This window comes from Sebastes umbrosus, chromosome 17, assembly GCF_015220745.1.
Source record: "Sebastes umbrosus isolate fSebUmb1 chromosome 17, fSebUmb1.pri, whole genome shotgun sequence".
NCBI classification, from domain to species: domain Eukaryota; kingdom Metazoa; phylum Chordata; class Actinopteri; order Perciformes; family Sebastidae; genus Sebastes; species Sebastes umbrosus.
The window spans coordinates 28,291,762-28,319,416 of record NC_051285.1 but is presented as its reverse complement, the minus strand read 5'-3'; the positions used below and the strand labels follow the sequence as shown (position 1 = coordinate 28,319,416).

At 39.4% G+C, this 27,655-nt stretch overlaps 2 protein-coding genes across 5 annotated transcripts; one reads left to right on the top strand and one right to left on the bottom strand.

The window, feature by feature from the left end:
- Positions 1-3,602, top strand: bsx (brain-specific homeobox). The gene is made up of 3 exons (XM_037749056.1): positions 1-860; positions 2,224-2,414; positions 3,148-3,602. The coding sequence occupies exons 1-3, from the start codon at positions 614-616 to the stop codon at positions 3,397-3,399; spliced, it is 690 nt and encodes a 229-aa protein (XP_037604984.1). The 5' UTR covers positions 1-613; the 3' UTR covers positions 3,400-3,602.
- A 4,578-nt stretch (positions 3,603-8,180) lies between these two features.
- jhy (junctional cadherin complex regulator) lies at positions 8,181-27,251 on the bottom strand. 4 transcript variants are annotated; one of them, XR_005203794.1, is made up of 10 exons: positions 27,070-27,199; positions 25,805-26,291; positions 20,970-21,675; positions 17,610-17,693; positions 16,264-16,730; positions 15,473-15,671; positions 11,372-11,458; positions 9,841-9,969; positions 8,830-8,903; positions 8,366-8,507 (listed from the first exon to the last, which is right to left on the bottom strand). XR_005203794.1 is itself a non-coding variant. In XM_037748190.1 (9 exons), the coding sequence occupies exons 2-9, from the start codon at positions 26,185-26,187 to the stop codon at positions 8,298-8,300; spliced, it is 2,265 nt and encodes a 754-aa protein (XP_037604118.1). In that variant the 5' UTR covers positions 26,188-26,291; positions 27,174-27,251; the 3' UTR covers positions 8,181-8,297. The 4 variants fall into 4 exon arrangements, 3 of the variants coding, with proteins under 3 accessions (XP_037604118.1, XP_037604117.1, XP_037604119.1); XM_037748190.1 differs by lacking the exon at positions 8,830-8,903 and having other exon boundaries at positions 8,181-8,507; positions 27,174-27,251; XM_037748189.1 differs by lacking the exon at positions 8,830-8,903 and having other exon boundaries at positions 8,181-8,507.
- Between the last annotated feature and the right edge of the window lie 404 nt (positions 27,252-27,655).

The following is a 27,655-nucleotide window of genomic DNA, read 5'->3' as shown; positions in this document are numbered from 1 at the left end:
AAAAAATCCTCATTCATTATTAACATTTAATGATAATTTTCTTTAAAAACTGTATTTTTCCAAACTTTTTAGGCTATATAAGTAAAAAACTAATTATTGGCTGCATATGTGGGATAAAAAAGAAAAACAGCACGGTTGCTAGGGGCAACCACATAAGCACATCTACGAGTTATGATGATTCTCGGATGGATTTTTCAGTCGCTATTCAGATGAACTGGGTCTCGGTCACAGGTGCATATCTGGACTCTTGTTTGCTTTTTTTTTTATTTTTTGCTTTTTTTTTTTTTCTCCACCAGCTCTGAACTCATTGACTCAGCCAGCCAATCAGAAGGAAGAACAAACCCCTCACATCTCTCCTCCCATCCTCCACATCCACAGCTCTAATTGGCTGCTGCGTAAATCAATTTCCCCCAATCCTCTATCTGTCTGAATATATGCTTGTTGGAAATCTTTCCCTCCCACTGATATCTATGTGATGCTCGACGTAGTGTCACTCACTGATCACACACACAGGGGGCTGCATTTAAAGCCTGGGAGACTTGGAGGAGAGAGAAGAGGCTGGTGCTGATGCAGGTTTAAAAAGGCAACAAAACAACCCAAAACAACTCCCATCATGAGTCTGAACTACGCATCTGTGGCTCCTGCTCAGAGGTCCACGTCGTTCTTCATCGAGGACATCTTATTGCACAAACCCAAACCTCTGAGAGAGGTCATCCCGTCGCCCTTCTGCAGCTCTCTGGCCTCCAGGATGCCCATCCTGGAGTACGGATACCCGCTGATGCCAACTCCGATCCTGGCTCCACATCCGCACCATCCTCTGCACAAGCCGGAGCATCACCACCAGTACTTCTTCACCTCTGGTAAGCACATCTGGCACAGGCGCACATCTGGCATCTGTAGGCGCACAGAGAGGCCTGGAGGAACAAGGACACTTCAGTCAGATAGAAACTACAGTATTAGTGCACAAAATGCTGCTGAGGTCTATTTCCTACAGATTATTAAAACTGGAAAGTCAATTATAGATTTACATAACCCTGCATAGTGTGGGAATATAACATATTTTGATAGATCTCTAGTGGTTGAGCATCTCTGGAAAAAAACTAACTCAAAAATTCAGGATAATATTAAATTCTCCTTTCATCCAATTTAGAAAAAAAAAAAAATTATGTTCAACTTTTGTCCAAAAGGCATTTATTATTGTTGCTCTTATTATTCTGTAAATAATTAGACTAAACTACGTTTTTACATTCATCAAATAGTCTGGGAATATAACATAATTTGCAGTGATATATTTGATCTCAAGTGCTTGAGCATCTCTGGAAAACTCAAAAACCAGTAGATTATTCAGTCCAGGATAATATTAAATTCTCCTTTATCCAATTTAAAAAATAGATATATATTATGCTATAGAATATAAAGAATAGAATAGAAAGGTTTATTGTCATTGTATTAAATACAACGAGATTCACAGCTTTAAAACAAATACTTGACGAGACTAAACGAGGCAGATAAAACATATAACAGGTAAAACACACACAGTTATAAAGCAAATAAAACAGGTAAAGTAGATGTAATAAATAAATATAAACAGAGGTGTTACACTAGAGGAATAAAATATAAAAATAGATGTAATGTAAACAGAGGTAATTGTAAAATAGGTAGATGTAATAAATAAAATGTAAACAAAGTTGCACTTGAGGTGTATATATATATATATTGCATCAAGGATATATTGCACAGATAAATGTATTTTACATTCAGTGTATTAATATTGCACAGATTTATTGTTTGTTCAGCGTCCGTATGAGTCCAGGAGAGTCTGAAATACTAATACTAATATACTTATTTTTATTTTAATTTATGTTCAACTTGTGTCCAAAAGGCAATAATTATTGTTGCTCTGATTATTCTGTAAATAATTAGACTAAACTAAAGTTTTTATAACTTATAACAGCCATTATCAAACTATATTTATCTCATTTATTTATTTGTTTTTTATACTTCCCTTTTTTCAAGGCTGTTTTCATATATGCAATCCACAGTTTAATAATTACAACAGTCTATAAACCAACAGCCATCAAGTACAATAAAGAGAAAACAACCTCAACATTTCATGGAATTAATATTAATTCAGTGAAAACTGTTTCTCAGACATTATGATGTTGTTTGTTGAGCAGGTATAATCTCTAACCAGATGTTTTCCTCTCACCTGTGTCTGTGTAGGGATGCAGATGCCAGCCTTGTTCCAGCATCACGCGGAGTTACCTGGGAAACACTGCAGACGCCGGAAGGCCCGGACGGTGTTCTCAGACTCGCAGCTGTCCGGTCTGGAGAAAAGGTTCGAGATCCAGAGGTACCTGTCCACACCGGAGAGAGTCGAGCTGGCCACGGCGCTCAGCCTGTCAGAGACACAGGTAGAGACACACACACACACACACACACACACACCTGAAAGCACCAGTTAGTGCAGAGGATGCAGAGATGCAGAGGGAACTATGAATCACGACGCTCCTCTGCCTTTCTGCAAATACATCATGAGACTTTATTGTATTTATTTATTTTTCCTCTACTCATTCCTGTTTTAATCTCTTATTTTCACAAAAAGCCTTTCTAGGTACAGGTGTTGCAAATTAGCATCCGCTATAAGCACTGTGATACTGGCATCAGATAGCTGTTTTTAAGTTGTCCCTATTAAATAAACCACGAATTCTATATATATTCTATTATAAATATAAATTCAGTATCTCTATTCCATAGGCCACTTCTTTATGTTGTTTGGATTATTTAAATAACCTGAAAAATAAATGTAAAAAATAATAAAATTGGCCTTTATTATAAGAGCAATATGGATTTTGGCTATTTCACACCTGAAGAATTGATGTTTATGTGTTATTCTGAATAAATTATTATAATAATAATTGCACATAAATGAAATACATGCAGGGAATATTTCTAAAGTCTAGTAAATATAAATTCAGTATTTCTATTCCATCTATAGGCCACTTCTATGTGTTGTTTAGGTTATTTAAATAACCTGAAAAATAAATGTAAAAAATAATAATATTGATACATTTCTTTAGATGACAGACCAATATGGGATCAACTGTGTATATTATATTTATAGGATGTGTGTTGTAATTCGTGCAGGTGAAAACGTGGTTCCAGAACCGTCGGATGAAGCACAAGAAGCAGCTGAGGAAGACTCAGGACGAGAGGAAGCCTCCTGGAGAGATGGAGAACTCCAGCGAGGGAGAACTGACCGAGAAGAGCTCCGAGGAGCAGAAGCAGCAGCAGCAGCATCTCGGAGGACTGCAGGAGGACTCCTACCTGCTGGACGAGGACAACGACGACGACGTGGACATCGAGGAGGACATTATCTCTCCGGATCATCTACTATAGTACAGTAGGCTGCACGGCTGTTTCCATCTGCGGCAGACTGTCACTCTGTAAATGTACTGTAGATAACACTGATAACCTTCCATTATAAATATATATATATAACCTAAATTAATGTTTTAAAAATAATGTTCATATTTATTCAAACATGCAAATTGATTTTTAACATTTTTATTTCCTCTGTAAGTGTTGTTATGTCTGACAAACAGAATATTTCATTATTATTATTATCATTATTATTAGCCTAATATTATTATTATTAGTAGTAGTAGTAGTATTATTATTATTATTAGCGTAATATTACTATTATTATTATAATTAGTATTATTATTAGCCTAAAAATATTATTATTAGTAGTAGTAGTAGTATTAGCCTAATATTATTATTATTATAATTATTATTATTAGCCTAATATTATTATTATTATTATTGATATTTTATATCCTCTGTAAGTGTTGTTATGTCTGTTAAACACAGAATAGCTCACGCTATTATTATTATTATTATTATTATTAGCCTAACATTATTATTATTATTATTATTATTATTATTATTATTATTATTATTATTATTATTATTATCCTAATATTATTACTAAAAAGTCTAGACATTTGTTCATGTTGAAATGTCACCTATACGTCTTTTTTTATTGTCAGATGGAAAATGTACAAATAATTACAGGCCGAAATAAGCCACCAGCTCTTTGCTTTGTAACGCATCATGCTGCCCCATCATTTGCACTTTTATCCCAAACGAAATCTTCTTTTTTATTATTATCGTTATCTCTTCTTTTTTTTTATATATATATATCTTTTTTTTTTCCGTTTGTCCATATAATGTTGAACGTTTTGTAAAATCAAGTTTTGCCCGAAGACACTTCTGGCATTTATATATTTGTGTGTGTAAATATATATATATAGTATATAAATAATGAATCTGTTCTCGGCTTCGTTTATTCTGTTATACCTTTTATTATTTATTTTTAAAGTCTTTCTTATTTTGCATTTAGTATCTCAACCGTGCAGGAATTATTTGCAAAACAACATAAATATTAATTTAGTGTTATTATTATTTAAGCTGCACGTGTAATCGTGTCTCCTCAGCATGGAGCTCAGTGCTGAATACGAGGCTGCTTGTTCTCTGCGTGCATCCAGCTGAGCTTTAAACCTCACTCTTAATAATGTCCCAGTAAAATAAGAGTAAAGAACTGGCAGCAGGGTTTGCCTTTATGTTACTATAAAATTAACATTATTATACTTTTGCTGAAATTTACAGCTTTGTACTGTTAATGAAAAATAATGTTTTCTTTTATTAATTTCACAGTATTTTAAAGTTAATTTACTATTTAAAGATACATTATATAGCTTTCTTTTACATTATTTTACTGATTTGTTTTAATGCACTATTTATTTTTTACATACATTTTAATAAACATTATTTTTTGCCTAGATGAATAGACTTAGCAGGTTACAGACATAGGAATAGTCACACTAAATACAATTAAAGGCACCTGTTAGGAAAAAGGCTATAATATACTTGTTGTGTGTCTATAGCTGGCTACAAGCACAGAATGCAAACCAGAACAACATTTGAGTGAAGATCAATAAAGATAATTCACTGATTTTACAATCATGTACAATGTAGAAGCCTCACATGAGCAGATCAGGTCCCAAAATTAAAAAAAATCCTGCATGAAGCTGTTACTGATGAGACTTTAGACAGTTGATCAGCAGTAAAGTGATGTTTTTTAAGAATGCATTATAATTATAATTATAATATAATTAATTTAACAGGTTTTCTTTTGTATTAACAATAAAGCAATGTTTTTAGCAATAACAGGTTAATACTGTTGAAATCCTGCTGTAAATTAACAGCAATTGTTTACAGTGCAGGTGAATCAGATTATATGTATTCCTCACTGAAGTTAAGCATCTAAAAGAGAAGCATTTCCACACTGAACTTCAAGTCCCTTTACAGATATTTATATAAATTATGCTTAGTTGAGAATTAAATTCACTGCAAAAAAAGAGCAGAAATTAGACATCCTTCTGTTTGTTTGCTTTTAATATTAATTAATAATCTTCTATACTGAAGAGAGGGAAAAAAAACTCTTTTTCTATTTGTATATTTTAGCATCAGTGCATTGCTAAGAATACTCCAGGGTGTGGCACATGGGTCATGCATGTAATGATGGGATTTGGTAGAGGCTTGATGGATGTTCTCAAGAAAATCAATTAGTCAACAGAGTCAGATGGAAATATCTACAAATATACTAAAAAGAAATGTTAATTTTTCAGAATAAAATGAATTGAAAGGATTCTAGTAGCACAGCTATGTTGAACACAAATCTATTTGACCTAAAAATATTATTTTCACACAACAATTTAATACAGTATGCCAAGAAATAAAATATGCCATATTACATACAAGCATTTAATGTGTTTCCCTGTGCCAACATAAATCTGGGTGTTCAGTGCAGAATGTGGCCGTGGAAATATTTTATTTATATTTTAAAAAATGTTATCAGCCGTAGTCCAAATTCAGTTTTTGCAGAAATAAGATATTTTTACAACATTTCATTTTGCTTCTGTTAATAGAGAACATTCATTCAGTAATGTTCATGGCATGGAACAAAATAACAAAAAAATCAAATACAAGAAAAATATTTTTTGCACATTTTGGCATTTTACTGTCTAAAGATTTTGTGTAATTTTGTTTTGAATTATTATTTTTTTTACACTATTTCAGTGTTATTTCATTAATTCACTGATAAAGTAATTTACCAACGGTCCACGCTGCAGGATATCTCATTCAAATAATCCTTAAATTATCACCAGATGTCCAACATATCGACTAACATTAAATCCACTTTGTGCCCTCAGATCCACAGACAGAGCTGCTGTGAGGCTCTATAAGACTTTAGAGGCAGATTAATAAAAGAGCAGTCTTCATGGGAGTGTTGTAGACAACTATTTATTGTCCAATTATCACTGTGATAACAATGAAGGGTAGGACAGTTTTATTATTAATTAGATAATAACACATGAGCCACACAGATTAAAGCAGCTCTCATTACATGTATTGAATTGTTTTACCACAAGCTGCATCTCTGACTGGGTATTTAACATAATAACATGTAATCCTCTCTCGTCCTTCCTACTGGATTTAGCCATCCTTTCCTGCCTTTTGAAAAGCAATTCATGTCATCTTCAAAATGTGATTGTGATTAACAGGCCGTGGGGGGGGGGGGGGGGGACTATGTGGAGAATAGGCCATGCAGAAGGTGATCAATTAAAAGATTAAGCGTTTTGCAACACATGGACGCATCTGCATTTGGACCTAATAGCAGGGCCATCAGCTCATTTTCAGGAAGCCTGCCGCCTACTGAAAGCGTACTTCTCACATCAAAGCATCCACGTCTGCCTTAGCTTCCCAATGGGCAGAAAGGGATGCTAATTTGGCCCCCTTCTTGTATAGCGGCGAAAGACTCCTTCAATTAACTGGATTTCAATGGCAAAAAATGAGTAGGTGGGACCTAAAAAAGATGCAAAGAGACTGAGTCTGGATAGGCAGCGTTTCTCATTAAATTAAAAAGGGCCCCGTCATTTGTTTCCAACCACGCATCTGAGGACTTAACACTAAAAACACAGAGCTTCAAAGAGTCCATGATGGGTTAAATAGAGACTATAATCTAATTAAAATATTGCACAGAGGTAAATAGTGCTTTGATAATGATCTGAGGGTTCAATTAGTAAAATGAGCTGCTTGAGAGTGTTTTGTGTTGGGGAGGAGTTACTACTTAGAATATATGGCTACAAAACGCAGGACTGGGAGCAAATCAGGAGAGCTTCAAAGTGTCATCTTTCATTCGAGCAGGTTTTCCTACACTGTAAAACACATGGGTGTGTGGATTAGTCCAGGTTAAAACGGGTAACCAGGTGTAATGGGGTGAGAGGAGACAAACTGATAATGTGGCTGAAATAACAAAAACTAGAGTGTGGGTATTAGCCAGCGGTCTGGGAGAGTTGGAAGTGGACTGTTTAATGAAAATGAAAAAAGGCTTAGTGCTGTCGGTGATTCTGTAATTGCTCAATGGCACTGTTGACATACATAGAGCAACAGTTCTCACCAAGCCTGTGCGTCACAGTCGGTACTTTACTCAGGGAGTAAAAGCACAACACAACCTGATCATACATGACAGCAGCATTAGTGTTACCATGCTGCTGCTGCAACAATCAACAGGCTAGATCAATCTCTAGCTGTAGACAAGCAATGATGCAAACATGGAGGAGAACTGTTGGGCTGCGTTCCAAATCAAATCAGGCGTTGCGATGTGGGAGTTTCACTTAAATGGTCCATTTGAGTTGAATGGCCCGCTGATGGCCGGTTACGTTATTGGCTACTGCAGCGTGACGTTGGGTTGCCTTTCTCCAACTTTTTCAACTCTCAACCGGCCCCTTACCGCCGCAGCCCAAACGCCCTACCCACATTCAACTGAAAAGGAGGACTGTCTGGCGTTTTTACCGCAACGCCTGATTTGGTGTGAATGCGGCTTAATTCAGACTTAAGCAGGAACCAGTAACTACAGCTGAGTGGTGAATAGCCAATGCCAAAGTGCTTTAAACTGCAGTTCCTTTAACAGTCAATAGACGGTCTATGGTTAAAACAAACACTAGAAATAAGTAACACAGTGTTAATAGCAACACAGCTGAGGCTGACAATCTTCTCAGAGATTATCTTTCTCATCTATCATTTTGAAAAATGTGTGAAGATATATGTGGTAATGAATGTTGATGGGACACTGGTCCTAGCAAATTTAATGAGGCAGCATGTTGTTGTGTACTACACACATCTACGACAGCACAGCTTCCTTGGACTGTTTAAGTGAATTGCACCTCGTCTCAGACAGCATGTAGTTTTCTGAAGAGCGCCACCGCCTGCTTTTCTTCTTCATGCCGTTTTCTAAGGACTTCCAGTGTGGCCAGCTGGAGGTCGTCCAGGCCCTCCAAGTATGGAGCGTGCTCAGTGAAGACTCCAGACTGGTGTTTCTGTCTCTGTTTCGGTTGAGACTGTACCGGGAGTTTGGCTATGGTCTTGGCATATTCCAAGGCCTACGATTGAGAGAGAGAAAGAGAGATCCACATATGTATGAGTATGTAATGTACAGTACAAGGTACATTTCATGGGTATATAAGTTTACTGATACATTAAAATATAATACATTACAATTCTCCATCGCTGATTGCATAACTGTTAATGGATTTCATTTAGTGAAACATTTCAAAACTTGAGAATTCATGTGAATTTTACAAAGTGAGTTTAGTGGGTTGGTGAGCTATAACCATGGTAACATATGCCCCCTGGCTAACCTGCACCGGAGCAAGTGAAGTTCAGAAAATCGCATCAAAATGTGTAATCATCTTATCTACTAACCAATCAACTGTCTGGAAAGATGACATCACTCTTACAGGATCCTGACATCGAGTAAAACACTAAACTGAAGAAGCCTAATAAAGAGCACCAGGGTCAATCTGGGTATCACTCATGAGAATTGCTTGTCACATGACCAGCTGGCCACTCTGGCTATAAAACAGGACTTCCAACGTGTAGCAGGTTATAGTTGACCATAATTGACCGAGATGACATAGGTATTGTTTATGAAGAAAGTTACGTTATATATTAATTGACTCTCTCTCTTCCTGATGCAATCAACTCACCTGACGAACCTGCAGAGCTGCCTGCCATCTAATCATCAACCACAGTATAAATACCCCGGTTCTCCAGCCACTCTTTGATTCAACCCGAGTGGTAGTTTCAGCATATTCTATATTCTGAGTTCTTGTTCCTAGTCCTTGATCTTGTTCACTAACGTTTATTCTCCTGTGCCTATAGGATCATCATTGCCTGTCTGTCTGTCCTGCTCAATCCCAGCCTCGACATTCCCTCATTCCTTTCACATTTATGCTTTTTGCAATAAAGCTCATTGTTCAACTTCCACGCCGTTGTCTGTGTCTACATTTGGGTCCAAAACCTCACTGGTCGTAACACCCAGTATACCCTACTGACAAACAATGAGACTTCTCTTATAGGTTTATCGAGCCTAGCACACATACAGTAAGAGCATAACTGTTAAGCTATTCATCATGCAATACTCTTACAGTATTTGACCCTTATGAATAATGATGTTTTGCTAACCTGCTGCAGACGGCACCAGTTATCCAGCATCAACTATGTTCTGCTGAGTGAATCCAGATAACTCACTAACAGGTTGGAAGCCTGTATGACATTCTCCTGAATCTCATACACTCGTTCTTTGTCATTTTGCAGTCACAACTTGTCTCTCTCAAACAACCACAAGCACACAACATGTTGTGAAAAACACATGTGCTATGTTTCTCACACACACACACACACACACACACACACACACACACACACACAAACCTTCATCCTGGGAACTTTCTTGTCATCCCCTTCCGGATCCTTGGCCAGCAGAAAGGGAATCCTACTTATCTTTTTGTTCTGCTCGCGGATCACATTTGAATACAGCTTCTGTCGTTTGATTTTCTCAGCATGATGACGGTGAAGAGAGAGTGAAGAGAGGGAGTGAGAGAGAAATAGAAGCAGATTATAAAAGGGGGTTTAATTAACTGAGCCATTTCTCCCTTAAGGCCTTTCTCTTTGTGCATCCCCCCCCCGGCAGAGCCTCTCCACGCAGCCCAACAAAACCAAACACAGCGAGCCATTCAGCGGGCCTATCAACATTTACACATATCATTCACTAATAGGCTTGGACCGGGAGATGGGTTCAATCTAGTGTAAATTGGCCAAACATGCTCACTTTTTACAACTGTGGGGATTAACAAAAGATACACAAAGCACTTAACTTCTTAGGGGTGCTCTCATCTGCTTTGTAAATGTTATGTTATCTGTGGAGCAGCATGGGGGCCTTTAAATGATGAACTCTGAGGGTCAGCGGAGACACACCGACACTAGCGGACATCAGGATTTAGGCAGACTGAGAGACAGCTAATCGTGTTTGTCCAAACTAATTCTAATCATATTTATTTTTTTCTGTGAGTCACTCCTTACTGCTGATATTGCCTAAAAGCAAATTAATACAATATCCTGGCAGGTAGGGCAGCTTTTGTATTTTGTTCTTCTGTATCATCTTCTATTTTGGGGCTAGAAAAAATGACTAAAGGTCGGAGAGGCTCTGAAATATAGATGTACGCTAGTCTATAGATTCATTTCTACCTTATATAGCTGAAAAGCTGGTGGATACATGCATACAAAAACAGCTGACATGGAAGCTACAGGGGCAGATGTGTGTCAATACTACGGTTTCTTTTAGCTTTCTGTTTTGAGCTTATTTACGGTTTGTCAAGAGAAATGTTTCTGGTGGTAAAATTGCCCTGCTTACATACACCTTTTCACATGTGATGGGAATAAGAAGATGGGCTGCCAAGTGCAGAAACACCTTTCTGTGGCCACATGCAGAGCTGGGTGTGTGTACCTTGTGTAGGGTCTATTTATCATTTAGGAATTTGTTCATCTTGTTTATGATACGATTTCTCAGCTTACCTACATATGACCCTGATAAATGAGCCAAGTCTGAGTTTTTACTGGATGTTAAGGATCCCAGTGTGAGGTAAAGAACGCTCTGGATGTTTTCCACATTACCAAGAATAACATTTCAGGTCTGAGCTATCAGCGACTGCAAACCAAAATACAGGATATGGTACCACCCTCCAAAACCCCAAGAGTAGTATATGACCAAATAATATTCACCAATACCCCGAAACATTCACAGCCATGTTGATTATTTCAGGCTCAATCATAATCCAGCTGCATCTTAATCTATTTGTGTGCAGATTCTGTTTAATTAACCAACCTATAACACAAACTGGTGGTGAGTGACTGCCATCAATGTCTGCTGATATGACACTGACTGATGTTAAAGGTCACTACTTACTGTCTTTTCAGTGGCTGTGTAGTCAGCACCCAGGCCTCCAAGATTTGTATCTGGCTTCAGCTGCTTGTAGTCTTTAAGACCATATGCCTGAGAGAGAGAGAGAGAGAGAGAGAGAGAGAGAGAGAGATGTTGATGATGTGCTATCAAACATCAAGTCACATTTTTGATTCCTTAATTTGAAGCTGACCTTTTGTTGAACTGAACTCTATTTGTTTTGATTGCTGTCAAAATGGCACCGCGGCATAAACAATAAATTCCCGACTGCAATTTTGATCAATTTTTGTTGTCTCTCATTGGGTTCAAATGGTGCATTGAGAAAAAAAAATCCCTAATAATACACCAAATGATAGATACACGCCTATAGCAGACAACACGGCGAGACAGAGCCTCAATGTGAGTGACACTGTCTTCACCAAACATTTAGTATCACTCCGTCCTTCTTGTTTGGCCGTGTCTCTAGCAGCTTGCAGAAACAAACAGAAACTCTGATAAATGCACTATAAGAGGGTGCCAGAAAGGGCTCAGCAATTTGAGGAGAATTTTCACAACTGCTGATATACTGCACATGGATGAGGTACATTACTGTATAGAGATGTATGGAAACAATCTGATCAAATGGGTGCAAGGTGACCTCATATGCATCATGTGTATTTGGGGGGTTCTTGACATGATAAAGCCTGATTCAGTTTCATGCTTCACACCCAGCGACTCTAGTGACCTGGTTCCAGGGATCGCAATGTCGGTCGGTCCACCACTCCGATCCAGACTGAAATATCTAACTATTGGATGAATTGCCGTGAAATTTATTACAGACATTCAGAGCGCTTTCACACCGAACCTGCTTGGTTCGGTTAAAACTAACTCAGGTCCGTTTGCCCAGTTAGTACTGTGGCGGTACTGATTCACCCCCAGACTTCAGTTGATCAGGCAGAAGACTGAGAACCAGTTCCCATCCACATTTAAATATAAAATAAAATGCCTCCTTAATAATGATAATAATGAACAAATGCCTCTTCGATAATAAACAAATAAGGAAACTAAAATATTGTTTCATTTTTCCTTTTACTCTCCTTTAAAGTTTCCCCAAATGAAATAGACCAAAATAAATGGGTATAAAGGGGTTTCAGTGAAACTCAACAAATGAACAGAATAATAAAATAAAGCCTGCAGGCGCTAGGCTATCATGAGGCAAAGCAAGATCCTTGCACGAATAGCACCTGATCATCCTAATGCAGGTAACCTCATTGAAGGGTATTTATTTTGTGTTTCCCCAACTAGGATGGTCAACACTCTCTCAGTCAGCAAAACACAAACGAGCACAGGAATCTCAAAAGGGCCTAAAACAGACCAGAGTTTCTGGCTGATAATATATGTTGCAGTTAGTGAAGGAAGGATCAGAATGACACTGCCTGTGCCATTTCCTACCTCTCTTAAGCCCTACAGAAAGGGCGTCGTCACACCCTGATTGGCCAAGAAGGGAATGCACCAAGCTGCTCTCAACTATCATTTAAGAGCCAGTCCCCACACCCTGCAACAGGTGAACTGAATAACCCTCCAATCACTCAGCAATTCAACCAAAAAAAAAAACACCAGGAAAAGGGAAACGACAGCAAGCACCAGAGAATGGGCGGCTGTCACAGTACGGTTCATTTGGGCCGGCCAAACGACTGAACCGAGACTGCATGAAGAGCTGATCTCAGTCTGCTTCCAAGCCGACTCTGGTGCGGTTCCTTGTGGTGTGAAACAACAACCAGCAAACAAACCAACCACAGGGTTTTATGATAGTAAGATATATAGGATTTTAGCAAGATTTGAAAAACATAAAAGTAGTAGTAAGATGGAGCTCCGACCAACTTGTTGATTTGTGGCAACAACACAAAATGAAGCGGTAGATGAACGGGACAGTGAATGACAGAAACATTACATTACTTTACATTAGTTTGTGTCTACCAGTGGATGTTATGGAAGACGGAAGTTAAATAACATGACACAAAAAGTATATAGAGTACAGTGTGTGAGCTTTTAAAGTATTTTACCTCACATGCAGTGTTTCCTTATCAGGCTTCGATATGATACTGAAGTCCTTTTCTCAGGGACATTGATGGTGAGCTGAAGGTGAAGTGATACTGGCAAGACACAAATATGTACTGTATATCCATTCCTTGTGATGGTGATGGTGATGATGGTGTGTGTGTGGGACCATGTGTGAATTGGTACATGCAATCTACAAGCTGCCCCAGACAAAAGGGAGCTAATCATTCCAGATTTTACTGGCTGCTTTTCGGAAGTAGGATTGGCCACGGACACAACAGGGTACCTTTCTTTCCGAGCCCTCTCCCCTCTCTCTCTCCAACCCCTAAGTCACGCTCATCTGCTTTCATGCCCAGGCTCTGCAGCAAGACTGCTTTACAAATTGAGCCTGTAATCTCGTCAGACATGATGGCTAACATGGTGGGACAGACGGGAGGTCAGGGGGGCGGAGGAGCGTCGGGCACCAGGGGAGGAATATGTGAAGACTGCAGTGTGGATACAACTCTAAGCACTTAATTGAGTTAGGTAGACCCAAGAAAGGCTAGAAAGTATGATTGTTAGTTGATGTAACAATAAATATGATACCACTATACATAAGAATGCATGCTCATGGGGGATCTCTGGTTGGGTCTCTAAATTATAGAGTACGGTCTAGACCTGCTGGACATTATCTTCTTGTATTACGGCACTCAAAGCTAACCTGACGCATTACAGATGGATTTTTGTGTGATCTTGTGATCCTGTGATATCGTGAAAATCCAGCTGCCGTGCAAGCTTCAGTAGGCAACCATTTATTTGGCATCATTAGGCAAAAATGCCATTTTAACCTTTCAGCATATTGAAATTCAAGTGACTTCTGCACCTCCTCATGGCTCTGTCGCCGTAATACGGGAGACTTTGGCCAATCACAGGTCATTTCAGAGAGAGAGAGCGTTCCTATTGGCTGGTTGGCGGAGCTTGGTATTTCCTCAACTTGATCTCAACATGGTTGCCGGGTCACAAACTTTCTCATTTTACAGCTAAACAGTACACTACCAGATGTTTCTAAAAAACATCTGAGGAGAGAAATAGACATTACAGTAACAGAATATTGATTCATATTTGATCAGCGCTGCCTAGTTTGACCGTTTGGTCGGAGTTTACGAGTGATTGACTCGTGGCTCTCATAGACGACAGACTCCAGATCATCTCTAATTGGTTGTTTTCCTCCAGTCTGTGAAATCTTGCAGATGCCGTTAGGAGCACCGGAGGACACAGAGGCACATGATTGTTTTCAGATTATCTGTCTCATGCACTATAGCGACCGAAGTCAGTTTGCATCAATGCTGGTGTTAGTTTCCCCAGTGAGACTTAACTAGTACAGCAAAAAGTATTTGCGCGACAATCACCTGTATTTAAATATACCCTGCACATGGCTGAGTCACTTCAGGACCCATCTCAGCCTGGCAAACCAAAGGAGAGGGGAGAAAAAAAAAACAATAACAGCTAAATCATTAAATGCAAATGGGCATCTTTAGTGGCCCCGCACCTCACAGACTCTCCCTTCTAATCACCTTATCCTCTAACACATCTTTAAATGGCTTTTCAGAGCCTGCAGCCCTGTGGTTTATATAGTCATCATCTTATAGCAATTAAGTGTAGCTTAGTGGAGCTAGACAATTAACCTGATGTTTTGTGCCCTTAGTCACCAGAACACTCCTGCTGGATTAAGCTGTCCCTGCATGGAGACAGCTGAGGGGATTATTCGGGGACTTCAAAGGGACATTTATTTATGTAACCTCTCGTGTACGTGGGGATTAAAGGGGAATGCCACTCAATTGAAGAATTCACGTGTCACTTTTGTTAGGTGAAACTGCATAATGAGCTCTTATTTTTTCTAACTGAAATTATTAAGTAGTGAGTTTTATAGCCCTTGAGCCCTGTTTAGCCACAGAAACAAACATTTGTATCTGTGTGACATCCCAGATTAGATTACAGACATACAGACATACAATAATACACTGATGAAACACAAATATAACTGTTCTACAGTCGATGAAACACCTATCCCTCCGTTTAGGACACACCAACCTTGTAAGTGACGTTCGCCCTCAGCTGCTTCTGTTTCTCCATCTGAGCCAGGTATCCGTCCGAGCTGCTGCTGCTCTGGACGGGGCAGTCTGTGTTCACACCGGGGCTCGGCTCAGGCTCCTTTCCTGTCAGTGACTTTCCTATAGGCGGCACGACTGTGTAGGAGCCCGAGCCCAGTGACGACGTGCTGGTGGGTGACCTGGAGAGGTTTCGTGTAAATTTGTTAGTGTGAACCTCATTTGGACACTTCTGGTGGTTGTCCCCTTCACAGGATAATGGACACTATAATGCCCTGAAAACACAAAGTTATTGGTGGATAAATACTGAGGAGTCCCATGATAATAGACTACTAGACATTCCATATATTATATATTCTTATTCATTTTCATATGGTGTATCAGACTAATTTCCTTTCCTTAATGCAAATGCAGATCCTACCGCTTTGATTACATACAAAAAATCGACTTGTTTTTTACTCTGATTTTATGCATATGGTGGTGTGTTCTTTATACCGAGACAGTTTTCCTAAAATTAGATTTAAAAAACCTCAATATATCGCCTGACTGTGTTGAATCGTAACCCCTGTATCATGATACGTATCGTATCGCCAGATTCTTGCCAATACACAGCCCTGTTGTCCAGTATTTTGTTGGTTGTTTTTTAACCTTATTTGCTCTATTTTTTGTATCTGACTTCTATTATTTGATGCAGCAGTGATCCAATTTCCCCAATGAGATCCTTAAAATTTAATCTTTCCCATCTTAAAAAAAACAACAGTATGAATGGTTCACCTTTGCCAGCGTTCGGGGCGTTCGGGACTACTCTCCAGGTTTTGATGGTGAAGATGTGCGTCTAGCCCTTTCTGAGATGTCTGGGAGGACTTTCCTGAATTTGTTTGTTGACATCCGGGGGACAAGCGAAGTTGAACTTCAGACGCGGGGCTCCAATGAGGACAACCAGGAGGAGATGCTAAATGGATGATGTCATCCTGGCCCCTCTGCTGGATTAATGGAAGGACGTGGGATGAAGGGTTGAGGTTGATGCTGAGGTGGATGGTGGGGAGCAAAGCCTGCGATGAAGTTGTCTTCTGGGGGTTTGGCTGAGCAACGGCGGCCGGTCTTGCAAATGGGGAGCTCAGACAGTCTCCCCACTCAGCTTTGACCCCCAGAGCAGGGGGCTGCTGCTGCTGCTGCTCCTGTTCGGGGGGGTTGGGGTATTCTTTCCGCTGGGCTTTCTTCCCGTCTCTGATCTGGGTGACCTGGGGTTAGAGTAGGATTAACAGTTGGAGGATAACATTTTTTTCATTGATGTAGAAAGTCAGAGCAATAAAAGGGTACTGAAATAGACAGGATTGATTTAAAGGATTTAGTGACTTCAGTGCACAGGGGTGTTAATTCACAAAACCCAAACATATGGCAAAACCCCAGCATATAACGTATTTTTTTTACAAAAAGCTACAAACCCAGAAAACTGTGTTTTAATACCAGCAAACAAACTTTAATTACGGCTCTAATTTTGTCATCATCATATGCAAACACCGCTGCTACGAATGTTGACTTTTTAAATCCTCTGCATTTCTGTGAGATATGCTAACATGCACAGTATAGCTTGGCCTATTTCTGAAGGTGGTGTGGAGCACAAAGCATCACCTCTAAATCTACCAATTCACACCACAAAAACAACAACAACAGACAAACATGAGCTCTAAATAAGAGGCGCAATTCATTCCCAAGTGTGAGAAGAGCTGGAGCTCTTCTGTGCATGATCTCACCAAATTATTTAGTCTACGAGCGAGTGAGCATCGTCCCTGCTCAGATAGAGAAACATAACATCATGCATCTAATGCCGCTGATTTAGCAAACATCAGCTTTGCCCATTCCAGTGGGAAAATATTTATTCTCATCTGCTTGGCAGCGTCAAGGTGGCTGCTCAAGTGCTCAAAATGATAATGCTTCTCCAATCCTCTCTATTTTCACTCCGACTCCTCTTTTTTATTTTTTTTTAAATCATCCCTGGCAAGCCCCAGTGCAACAACGGCATCAGTCATTGTGTCCATATTCCCTAAAGGAAATTAAAAGCCAAGGTGCTAGTCTCCCTACTGTTTGAGCTGACATGTCAACCAAGTGAAAAGTCCTACCCTCAACTGTTGTGTTTTCAGCTCGGGGTCTGAACCGTCCTCTTGACTTTCTGCACTGGCCGTCTCCTTAAGAGCTGCATGCACCTTCAGACAGAACACAAAGAGAAAGCAACATGCTGATACTGAACAATGTTGAACTATGTCTATACACTGGGACCAACCTACACAACTACATCTACTCAGAGGTATCAATACTGCATCCATTGCTATCAATGTCTGTCGTTATTTGACCACGTCGTATTACATCAATTTACTATTGCAGTTGTTCCTAATGTACCCGTTTGTGGCGTGGAAATATGTTCTGTTAATGCTGTAATGAAAATCATTTAGTCAACTTCGGGACTCCCCTCAGTGGCAGAGGACCATCTGAGTGGATCGATGGTATTGACACGCTGAAGACTTTTCCACTGAATGCCACCAATTCTGGGAGCTTGAATAGGTGAAGGTCACATGGAATGAGTGGATCCAGTTGTAACATATCCATCAATAAGATGTGATTGCATCTACAGTAATAGGCTGAGATGCTACTATTATGCTAAGAAGAATTCATGGCACCACCTAGACTTTATTCTGTTTCTATGTGTGAGCTGCATGCTCCTCTGTCTCTAGCTTTTGAGTCCATTTTTTGGTAATTAACTGAGCCATACATGAGCTAACCAACCAAATAGGGGGATCTTTTTGAAACGACAGAGAGACTTTTAGACATTTGGGTGCCATTACAGATGATCAGTGAGGATAGAGAAGTCGTTTTAAGATCAAGAGCAGGTGTCAGTGACTACTGGGTATCCAGCAGTGTACACACTTTGCGCCTCTCACCTTTACCCATTCCCCCTGCCATTGCCTTTTGTCACCCATTATAAACATCCCAATCAGTTGGAGCAAATGACCAAGCCTGTATTGCATTTTGAGCCCGGTAAGCTGTGTAATATCTTTTTTACTAAATTGGGAGGCTCGTAATTGCTTCTCTGCGAGACGATGTCACAACAAAGTCTGGCAATTGCTGCGAGTTGTATTACCTCCTGTACCCGGGAAACATCTGCTTTTCGCAATGAAGACTTCAAAGGGGGCTGTGGATCTTGAATTGCATTTAGCTGCTATTGTGGCCGGCCCAGGTAATCTTGATTAGGTGTTTAGACTGAGGCAGGGTATACAGTGGCAGAGAGCTCCCCAGAGCTTTGGTCTAAAGCTATTAAAAGATTGTACATTATGTGGCCCTGGCTTTGAAGTGAGGGCCTGCGAGAGGAGTAGGGACTCTAAGGGGTGAGTGCAATAGCAGAAGATTGATCTGCTACTTCTGTCTTTATCAAAGGAGGACCCGAGCCCCGATGAAGCCAATCATTGCCACTATGCCACTTGGCCGAGCTAAACACTTGCTGCATTAGGGAATTGTGTACATTTAATAACACGTCTAATTATCACAAGTTGCCTTCAGATGGCCGCACTCTTCAAAAGACCAAATGGGGGTATTTTAAAAGGGGCCTCGGAGCAACTGGCTTGTCTGGACACATATTGATTTGTGAAACTGATGTGATTTGTACATGTTGAGTGTTGCTATCTTTTGCAAGGAGCTACAGATAAGGAAGAGCGGGAGGAAGCACGGCAAGCTTTGTGATATAAGATGTGGGGTTATCCTAATTATGAAAAGTTTCTCTCTCTGACCTTTAATATTACATTTCCCAAAATCTAATACTGAAGGTAGAAGATAACAAAATTATCACGTATTACTTCTTTGATCTTCAATATTTAATTTAGTGTGTGTGAAAATAAAACTGTCCAAGTTCATTGTCCCTGTCAGCATGTTAATCACAATGAAATGCAGTTTTTACATAGATATTATTTTATTTTGGCGAGCCTGTTTCTAAAATATGATTTAAAAAAAAGACTTTGATTTAAGCCTATTTCTGATCCGCTTTGTTGATACACTGTATTGTTGCCGTAACACACCCAATTCATAGATTAATCTTATGATGAAATAGGAAACAGGAAATAGACTACATGCAAATTGGTGCCCCTTCTTTTGTGCCCTGTGTCCCCCATTAAGTAAGACACGTCTTTGGGGAGACCGGGCTATGGAAAACTAATAAGCGAATTCAGAGGGAAATGACAAAACACAAGGGTTCGGGAGAGGGAAAGGCTCTGGCTCTGTTTACCATTGCACAAAGCTAACGGCTCTTGACTATGTAAATGGTGATGATATGAGACATTGTGGAGGGCTGGGGCTCAGATGGTTGGGGGGGTATTATAGCCAGCAAACAGTCTTGTGGCCCAACAAATAGGGAATGCGGGCCATCCCGACCAATTATGCCACTGTGCCAGGTGCAGGGATGTCTAAGAGCCTATTGGTAACCATGCGTCTCTGATGTTCTTGTTGTACACATCAACTCATAATAAGCATCGCATAGCCAGACATGGCTCTTTTCATATGGTGGAGAAGAAGGCAGATGAAAACAGCTATGGCTCCTCTGCCAAATTAATTTCCCAGACTGGGTCAGGGCAAACATCATAGGATATTTCTCTTAGTTGTCTGAGATGACAATAAAAGACATATAGATAGCAATAATATTACTAATATAAGCTCGGCTCATGCAGAAGGAAAAATAAAGAAGCAAACAATCAAGGCCAATATTCTGCTCAGGGGAAAAGCTGCATTCAAGCAACTGCCCATTAATAATGTCTCCGGGATCAGAATACGCTTTCAAGAGTAAATATACCAACACTTGGCTACTTTTCTTATCACCTGAGTGCACCGTAAATACAGATCTCTGAAATATATAAAGACACAACAGCATGTGCATGTGCACTAACAAGCCCCAGACCTGACCTCTGAGTTTAAAACATCTTAATACTGTTAGTGAATGTTGCAAAACATACCGCATCACTATCATGTTCATTTGGTAATAGTACAAAAGTTATACTTGCTGCCTAAAATACACAACAGACTTGCTGTTAGTGCCTTATATCTCAACCATAACGACAACCACAATCTGCTTTGTTCATCTCCAAAACAAACAACCTCAATTTTAGAATAAAAAAAGGTCACTCAAAAAGGCCAGTAATAGATATAGTTAATCTGTCCATCACCAAACAAGGCCATGGGACAGAACTCAAAAACTGTAAACCGTCACAGTTCAAACTGGAATTTAAAACAAATATATTTTATATTTCATTCCAATATTTCCTGCAGTGTTTCTCCAGTGAAACCGAATCTTAAGTCATGTAAGTGTAACAAAAGCTCGGCAGCCCCAAGAATCATTATCAATGTTAGTGCAGCTCCTGGTGTCTGTTTCTGTAATTGCAACCTGTTTCAAGAGAGGGCCTGCAGATGTTATTGGTTGAGAAAACTCAAAATGATATACACACCTTATTGACATTATGAGGCGTCTCCTGCTTAAGTGCATGAACGCTCGCATAGGAGCCACACTTGCATGCGTTGCGCCCCAGGGTTATTTTGTTGCGTTCCACTATGTCCTCTGTCGGTCTTTCTAGCTTTTTGTTGACTAAAACCTTGGGAGGTGTGGATGTGCTCATTTGTCCTCCTTGCGTGCGTCTCAGTTCTTGCAGGTAGTCGTTCTTACATTCTTGGATGTACATAGCATGTATATCACCGGTCAGCTCAGGAGACCTGCTGATATTTTCCCCTGCACTGTCACAACTATCTCCACGCTTCTTTCTGGATCTTTTCAAACTTTTGTCACTTTCATTTTCATTGAACATGCTGGATGACTCAGCCTCAGGTGATGTAAGCTGTAAAGCGTGGCTGTGGCAGTGGCGAGATGTTATTGAGCTGGTCTGACCCTCTTGTGAGTGTAGGCGGTACGGCTGGTCAGACTCCTCGCCGGCCACATGAGGAGTCACCACAACAGCTGGACTTGTGTCGACGATGTATCTGTATCCTCCTTTTATTATGAGTCCTTGTTTGTCATCGTATGACGGACTGGATTTCTCTTTAGGGACTTGGTAATAATAAACCTGTGGACTCTCGATGAAGCTGCCAGCTCCCCTCAGGTTGGTCCTCCAGTTGGGGTCATAGCGGAGGTCATCGTAGGCATCGTCAGTGAGCAGCTGGCTGTGAAGTTAAAGAAAGACAATAAAAATAATGACCATATGTTCAATTATCACTAAGTTATAGCTTTATAATTGCTAAGCTCAATCCATTAGGCAAATGGGAGATAAGAATCTAAATGATCAAAGAATATATTCATATAGTCTCAATCATATTATTACTAATTGATTTCATTGCAGGTAGCAGCTTTATAATGACATTTCCATATCCAGAGGAAGTTTTACAGACATCTGAATGTCACATAGGCCTTACTTAGAGGTTAAAGGAACAAGAGGCATTAGACCATTATTAGAATGATGATGTGCTCAAACAAAGAGCGCTAGGCCTTATCAGAGGCTCCTGAAATTGAAACAGATGAGGGGGATTATGTGCCTGTATTTACAGATAATTTTCGTATTTTCACCTCCAGGCTCACTAATGAGAGTATATTTGAGAGCTACTAGCGGGGGAATGGTTCACAAACGGCAATTTTCAGCTTATGAAATGGCTTGAAAATTGCAGGCTAAAATGCTCTTTCTGATGGTGATGAAAAGATCTCATTAAAATAAATAGCAGAGAGCCTCTTTGTTGTGCTTACTGGGAGGACGAGGGGAGCCTAATTCTCCTACCGTTATGTTGTGCGTCGGGGGGGGGGTTGCCTAGGTGTAGGGCCCTTCACTTCGATGAGGCCAAAAGGGTAAGGGATGTCTCTCTAATGACTCAGACTCAAACAAGTTGGAGAATGCATTATAGACAACATGCAGCTCAACGTGATGCCTCCCAACACTGGCAAAACACCACAGCCTAATATTTCTTGCCCAAGATACAGACACCTAAATACAAAAGCCTGTGAAATATTGTGACAAACACTGAATGGGAAGATGAAAAAACTGGCCAATACGGACCATACTCAAATATCCTTTTTCAACACTTTGAGCGAGGTAGGTGTAAAACATAGTTAAGAGGAATGAATGGAGTTGCCTAAATAGGAATCTTTTGCTTGAATGAGGAATGCCCATTGGGTTTGCAAACTATGCAATGGCAATGTGTGAAAAGGCTTACCCGCTTTGAGGAGGCAGCGGCGAGGACTATGAGAACATGATGATGGGAATGGGACTGTGTCCACTGCCTTGGCTCTATGAAATGGAGCCTTTTGTGAGAATATGTCATGGTCATTTTCCTCTGAAACAATGTACTTTGGAAGCGGACCCACACTTGGTGGGCATCAATTTGCGCGGGTTAATGACGGGAAAATGGAGAATGCCCCTTTTCTATTTTGGAGGGAAATGACTATCAGGCTGTGTCTGCTGGAGAGAGAAGGGGGGGAAACAACGGTACGAGTCGACAAGAGCACAAAAACAGATGTGGTGTTGTTCTCGCCATAGATCCTGCCTCTGCTCCTTCAAAAGAGAGAAAGAGAGATCTCCCTTTCAGCAACAATGATCCTTGTTAATGGACCACGAGTGACCACTTATTGTGATCCACCCAAACAAAACAAAAATCTAATTTACCTCAAATGAAAGCGGTCATTCTGAAAGCACCTGAATTAGGCCATTTTCACTACAATGTACCATGGGCGCCTGCATCTCATTAAATAACTGACACCACTTCATTGTTAAGTGATGAATGAGGGCTATTTATCTTTTATCATCCGTGTACTGTTTAAAAGTAAAAGGTTTGATTGCCGCTGCCATTCTCCATGCTGTATTCCATCTAAGCAGCACTATTATCTGCTTAATTTCAATTAATTTGTCAGAGACAGTGAAAGTGACAGTCTAGTTCAATAGGCAAATTGAACAAGGTCGGGCACAAATCTCATCACGGTGAATAGCTTATATAATGCCACATGTTTATAGAATTATTTTGATGCACAAGGCTACACAGCCAATAATGTAATCAAAACATAACAAAAAAATATTTTTATATTTTTTCACCAAGAAATATTACCTTCAGTCCTTTAGCAATTACTAATATACATTACTGCCATCTACTGGCCAAACTTCATAACGCTATGTTACATGTATCCTAGAGATAAACTGGGTGATATTCTTTATTTCTTTTATCCTTCAACTAATTCTGTCAAAGGCCAAAACCAACTAGTATTCTGTGTGAATCAAATTATGTTTGGAATCACCTGTTATAGAGATGTTTCTCTTCTTTCTTTCAATAATTACTATTTTAATATAGATAAAAAACAGCATAATTCAGACACCAAATGTATCATTTACATTTGAAATAGATTTGGTCCAAAAAGAACAATAATTAAATGGGAAAAAATATATAAACATAAGTGACCCTCGATCATTATTGAACCACAACAGTGCGACTGTATGGAGTCAGATCAGTCCCAATATTAATGAATGCACACAGAAGGATTCACAAATGTATATTGTGATTTATATATATAAATTACTCTCTCCACAACAGGGAATCATCTGTAGCCAATCAGATGTTTTCTTTTCAGTCAATCACATGAGCGTGCCCCCACGAGGGTATGACTTACGGGAAGAACCGACCCCTTAACTCTGCCTCTGATTGGCTACTGGCTTCTAAGACTAACGGTAAGTATCCTATGATGCTAACTTGAGCTTCAAAGACAGGCCCGGGAGTGTGCTTTTGTTTCCGCAGTCTAAAGGTATAGGCTACCCGGTCTGAACAACGGAATGTTTTTCATCATAAAATTCACTTCTGGACATTTTTGAGGTGAAAATTCAACTGTGTAGATTTTGAATATTGGCGGTTTTACAAATATTGATAGCCTTTGGAGTTCGGACTGCACTCCTCCCGGCATGTCGAGCTCAAAGCAAAGAGGAGAAACTTCAAGAAACTGCTAGCTGCGGTAGCACTGTCACCATTTTGGACTGAAAGCGCCAATGAGTATATGGCCATGGATGTAGATTGTATGGATGTGGTGCTCATCAGAGGCTGGTTTGCAGGATGGGAGTTGCATGGTGAGCCTCTCCGTGGTGGCATAGCAATTTTCTGCTTAGCAATCTGGAGTGGTTGCGTGTGCACAAGCGTGCGCTTGTGTTTGGGGAAAGGGGCCCAAGAAGAAAAAATTTGCACCGGGGCCAATCACAACTATGTTACGCTGGTGGTTGGAGCACATTTTAAATTCACCTTCAATTTATATAAAACTGTCAATATTCGAAATCTACAGTTGATTTCTCACCCCAAAAATTCTCAGAAGAGAATTTAGTGATGAAATAGCTACAAAAAAATAAGAAACGAGCTGTTTTTGGCCACTGTTGTGACCATAGCCTGTACCGTTTAAGTGCTTTGCATTGTGGGATACAGTAGGCGAGGTACACTGGTTTGATGCATACTAGCAGATTTTGACAAATTAAACAATAAAAAAACATTAAGAACTTGCTAGAAATTAATTTTCGACACTTCAATGAGAGATTAGACTTTCATATTAACTCAAATGTTCTCATTTAATTTGGGGCAGTATATATTAAAAAATGTCTGAAGAGCAGATTTGGTGTGTTATAATAGGGAAATTTACCAGAAATGTTACATAAATATCAACCATGAAGTTAAAACACATGAGCCCACAGTGGACACCTAAATTACACCAATAAGATACATTTATTAGTGTCAGCAAAAATATGCTATATCTAGGCTTTTAGGACAAAGCATTTATTATTTTACTGTAACATATTGTACATCTACATTTAATGCAGTGCTTCTGAACAAAAGTATTACAGACCTGCTTGCTTCTGGGACTTTAATTGCACATATGAGACTAAAGCCATTCAAATCAGTGAGGTGTTGTAGTGTTTCAACCTCAGACTTGAAGGGCTGCTGGGAGTTTTACACACCACCAGATGTCACTGTCTGTGCTGCGTTTGAAGCCATATACTACATTTTTAACCAAATGGGTCAAATGTATTGAGAGTTGTACTAACACATTGTTGGTTTTGGTCATTAATGAAGTTTGTTTACAATAAGAAAAACACCTACACAAGTGCCCTAGTGTTCATGACAGCCTGATGTCATTATCAGGTGGCATTTCATGTGCAACAGAACACACTTGTTAAGAGAACTGCCTGATGCTGGGTCTGTATGCCCTGATATTACTCTGAATAGTCTACCATCATAATTGCAACACCAAATGAGTTGCCTGACATACAGAAATTGAGTAACTTACCTTGTTCCTTCTCTGTCATCCATTTGTACATCCAAATAGTCTGTCTTTAACAGGATGGGCTTCCTTTTGCCATGGGGGTGTGCTGCTACATCAAGACTATCATAAATCTGATGATCTTCAATTTCTTCATCAGTTGCATCTTCATCCTCTCCATCTCTCTGCTGCAAGCTGTCAGCATTCTCCTTCTGAGGCAGTATGGGTTTGTTTTGGTCGTGGCGGCCGATACGCATTTGTAGCTGCTGCTGGTAAACTCTCTCGTGTGCCAAACTCTCTGTGTCGGACTCCACAGAGTCCCACCGGTGGTCCAGAGCTGCTCGTCTCGGAGAAAGATGCTCTGTCTTCAACACTTGAGACATCTTTTCACGCCTGAGTCCTTTATCCATGTTTATGTTGCAGGTGGACAGTCTGCTTCATGAAGATCTGATCATCTGTGTGGTTGTCAGAATTGAAGTGGAGAAAAATGCAGCAGGATGGAAACTTACAAACTCTGCAACCAACAAACATAAACAGATAATTGTACAAGATGAACAGCAAGAAAGTGCACTGTTATAATATTGTAGGATGTAGAATGACATTAATGTTGAAATTGTGATAAACTTCCAACAATGATCATTTATGACTGAAAATTCTGATTGATACTTTATAAGCAAAGACAATATATCTTAAAAGGTTGGGCAATATGGACAAAATCAGTATTGTAAAGTATAATTATCCCAACAATACAATATCAATATTACATAGCTTAAATAATAATATATACTATTTACAACAGTATTCAAAACCACATGTTAAAAGGTTGAATTCATGTTGATCCCATTTCACTTTTTTGTATTTTGCTAGAACACATTTTCAAATATATTACCAGTAGTTGTTCTTAGATACATTGATCTGGATCGATACATCGATCATCAACAATGAAAATACCATTAATGCAAAGTGAAAATATTGACACATATATTTATTTATCACACTTAATATTTAGTTATGTATTAATATTGAATCAAATCTGAATATTATTGTGGCAGACTTTGTGATAGACAGAAAAGTAAAAAATAAATAAATAATAATAACATAACATAACATCATTAATGGTATTAATTGGCCTACAAGTCAAAATGTGTAAAAAAGGTAAAATAGCATGATTGTTTTAAAGGAATAGTTACTCATTACAGCAGCTTTCTCTTCCCCATACACACTAGTGGGAATACAGCAGGCTGTATAACCTGTTAGCATTAAAAACAAGACATTTCAGTTCAAACACGTACCTAAAAGCATCCACTGCTCTTCTTCTACTCACAGTGACAACATGTAGCTCTGAATGTGTCGTGTTAATGAAGCATTCAGAGAGTAAAGAGCTCAGGTAACTCACCTGTTTTCAGTCAGCAGCTTCCTCACAACAACGTAACCATGGAAACGACGACGCAGCCGTGGTGCCTTCAAGTGCTCCTCAAAAAAGCTCCGACTTTCAACAACCAGAGGTCACATGTGATACACCATGGATTTATTTTCATGACAGATTTGAGTGTATGTCTGTGAAATATAGAACTTCTACTTAAATGTAATGATGATGCTTGGCATTTTGATCTTGTTTGAGCTGCTTTTAGTAAATTGACCAAGCAGTGTTTTTAATGTGTAACTTTATATACTTATAATCATGTGCCATGTAATAATTTATGAGATTATTATTGTTTTCCTTCAATAGTGATGTATGTTTGATGTTCTTTGTTTGACATGTATTTTTCTTCTCTTCCTGTTTTTTTCATGGTGCAATGGATATGTGATGATGTCACTTCCTCAACCAATAGGGATGGCAGACACTTCCAATCATCCAATCACATTGATTTGGTGTTT

What these genes read in the sequence shown, in the direction of transcription:
- bsx (XM_037749056.1), top strand. Translation starts at nt 614, where the DNA reads ATGAGTCTGAACTACGCATCTGTGGCTCCTGCTCAGAGGTCCACGTCG. An exon ending in CCAGTACTTCTTCACCTCTG is followed by an intron (nt 861 to 2,223) that starts GTAAGCACATCT and finishes GTGTCTGTGTAG; the next exon opens with GGATGCAGATGCCAGCCTTG. An exon ending in TCAGCCTGTCAGAGACACAG is followed by an intron (nt 2,415 to 3,147) that starts GTAGAGACACAC and finishes TAATTCGTGCAG; the next exon opens with GTGAAAACGTGGTTCCAGAA.
- jhy (XM_037748190.1), bottom strand. Translation starts at nt 26,187, where the DNA reads ATGGATAAAGGACTCAGGCGTGAAAAGATGTCTCAAGTGTTGAAGACA. An exon ending in GGGCGAACGTCACTTACAAG is followed by an intron (nt 11,459 to 15,472) that starts GTTGGTGTGTCC and finishes TCTCTCTCTCAG; the next exon opens with GCATATGGTCTTAAAGACTA. An exon ending in ACACAGCCACTGAAAAGACA is followed by an intron (nt 9,970 to 11,371) that starts GTAAGTAGTGAC and finishes CACCGTCATCAT; the next exon opens with GCTGAGAAAATCAAACGACA.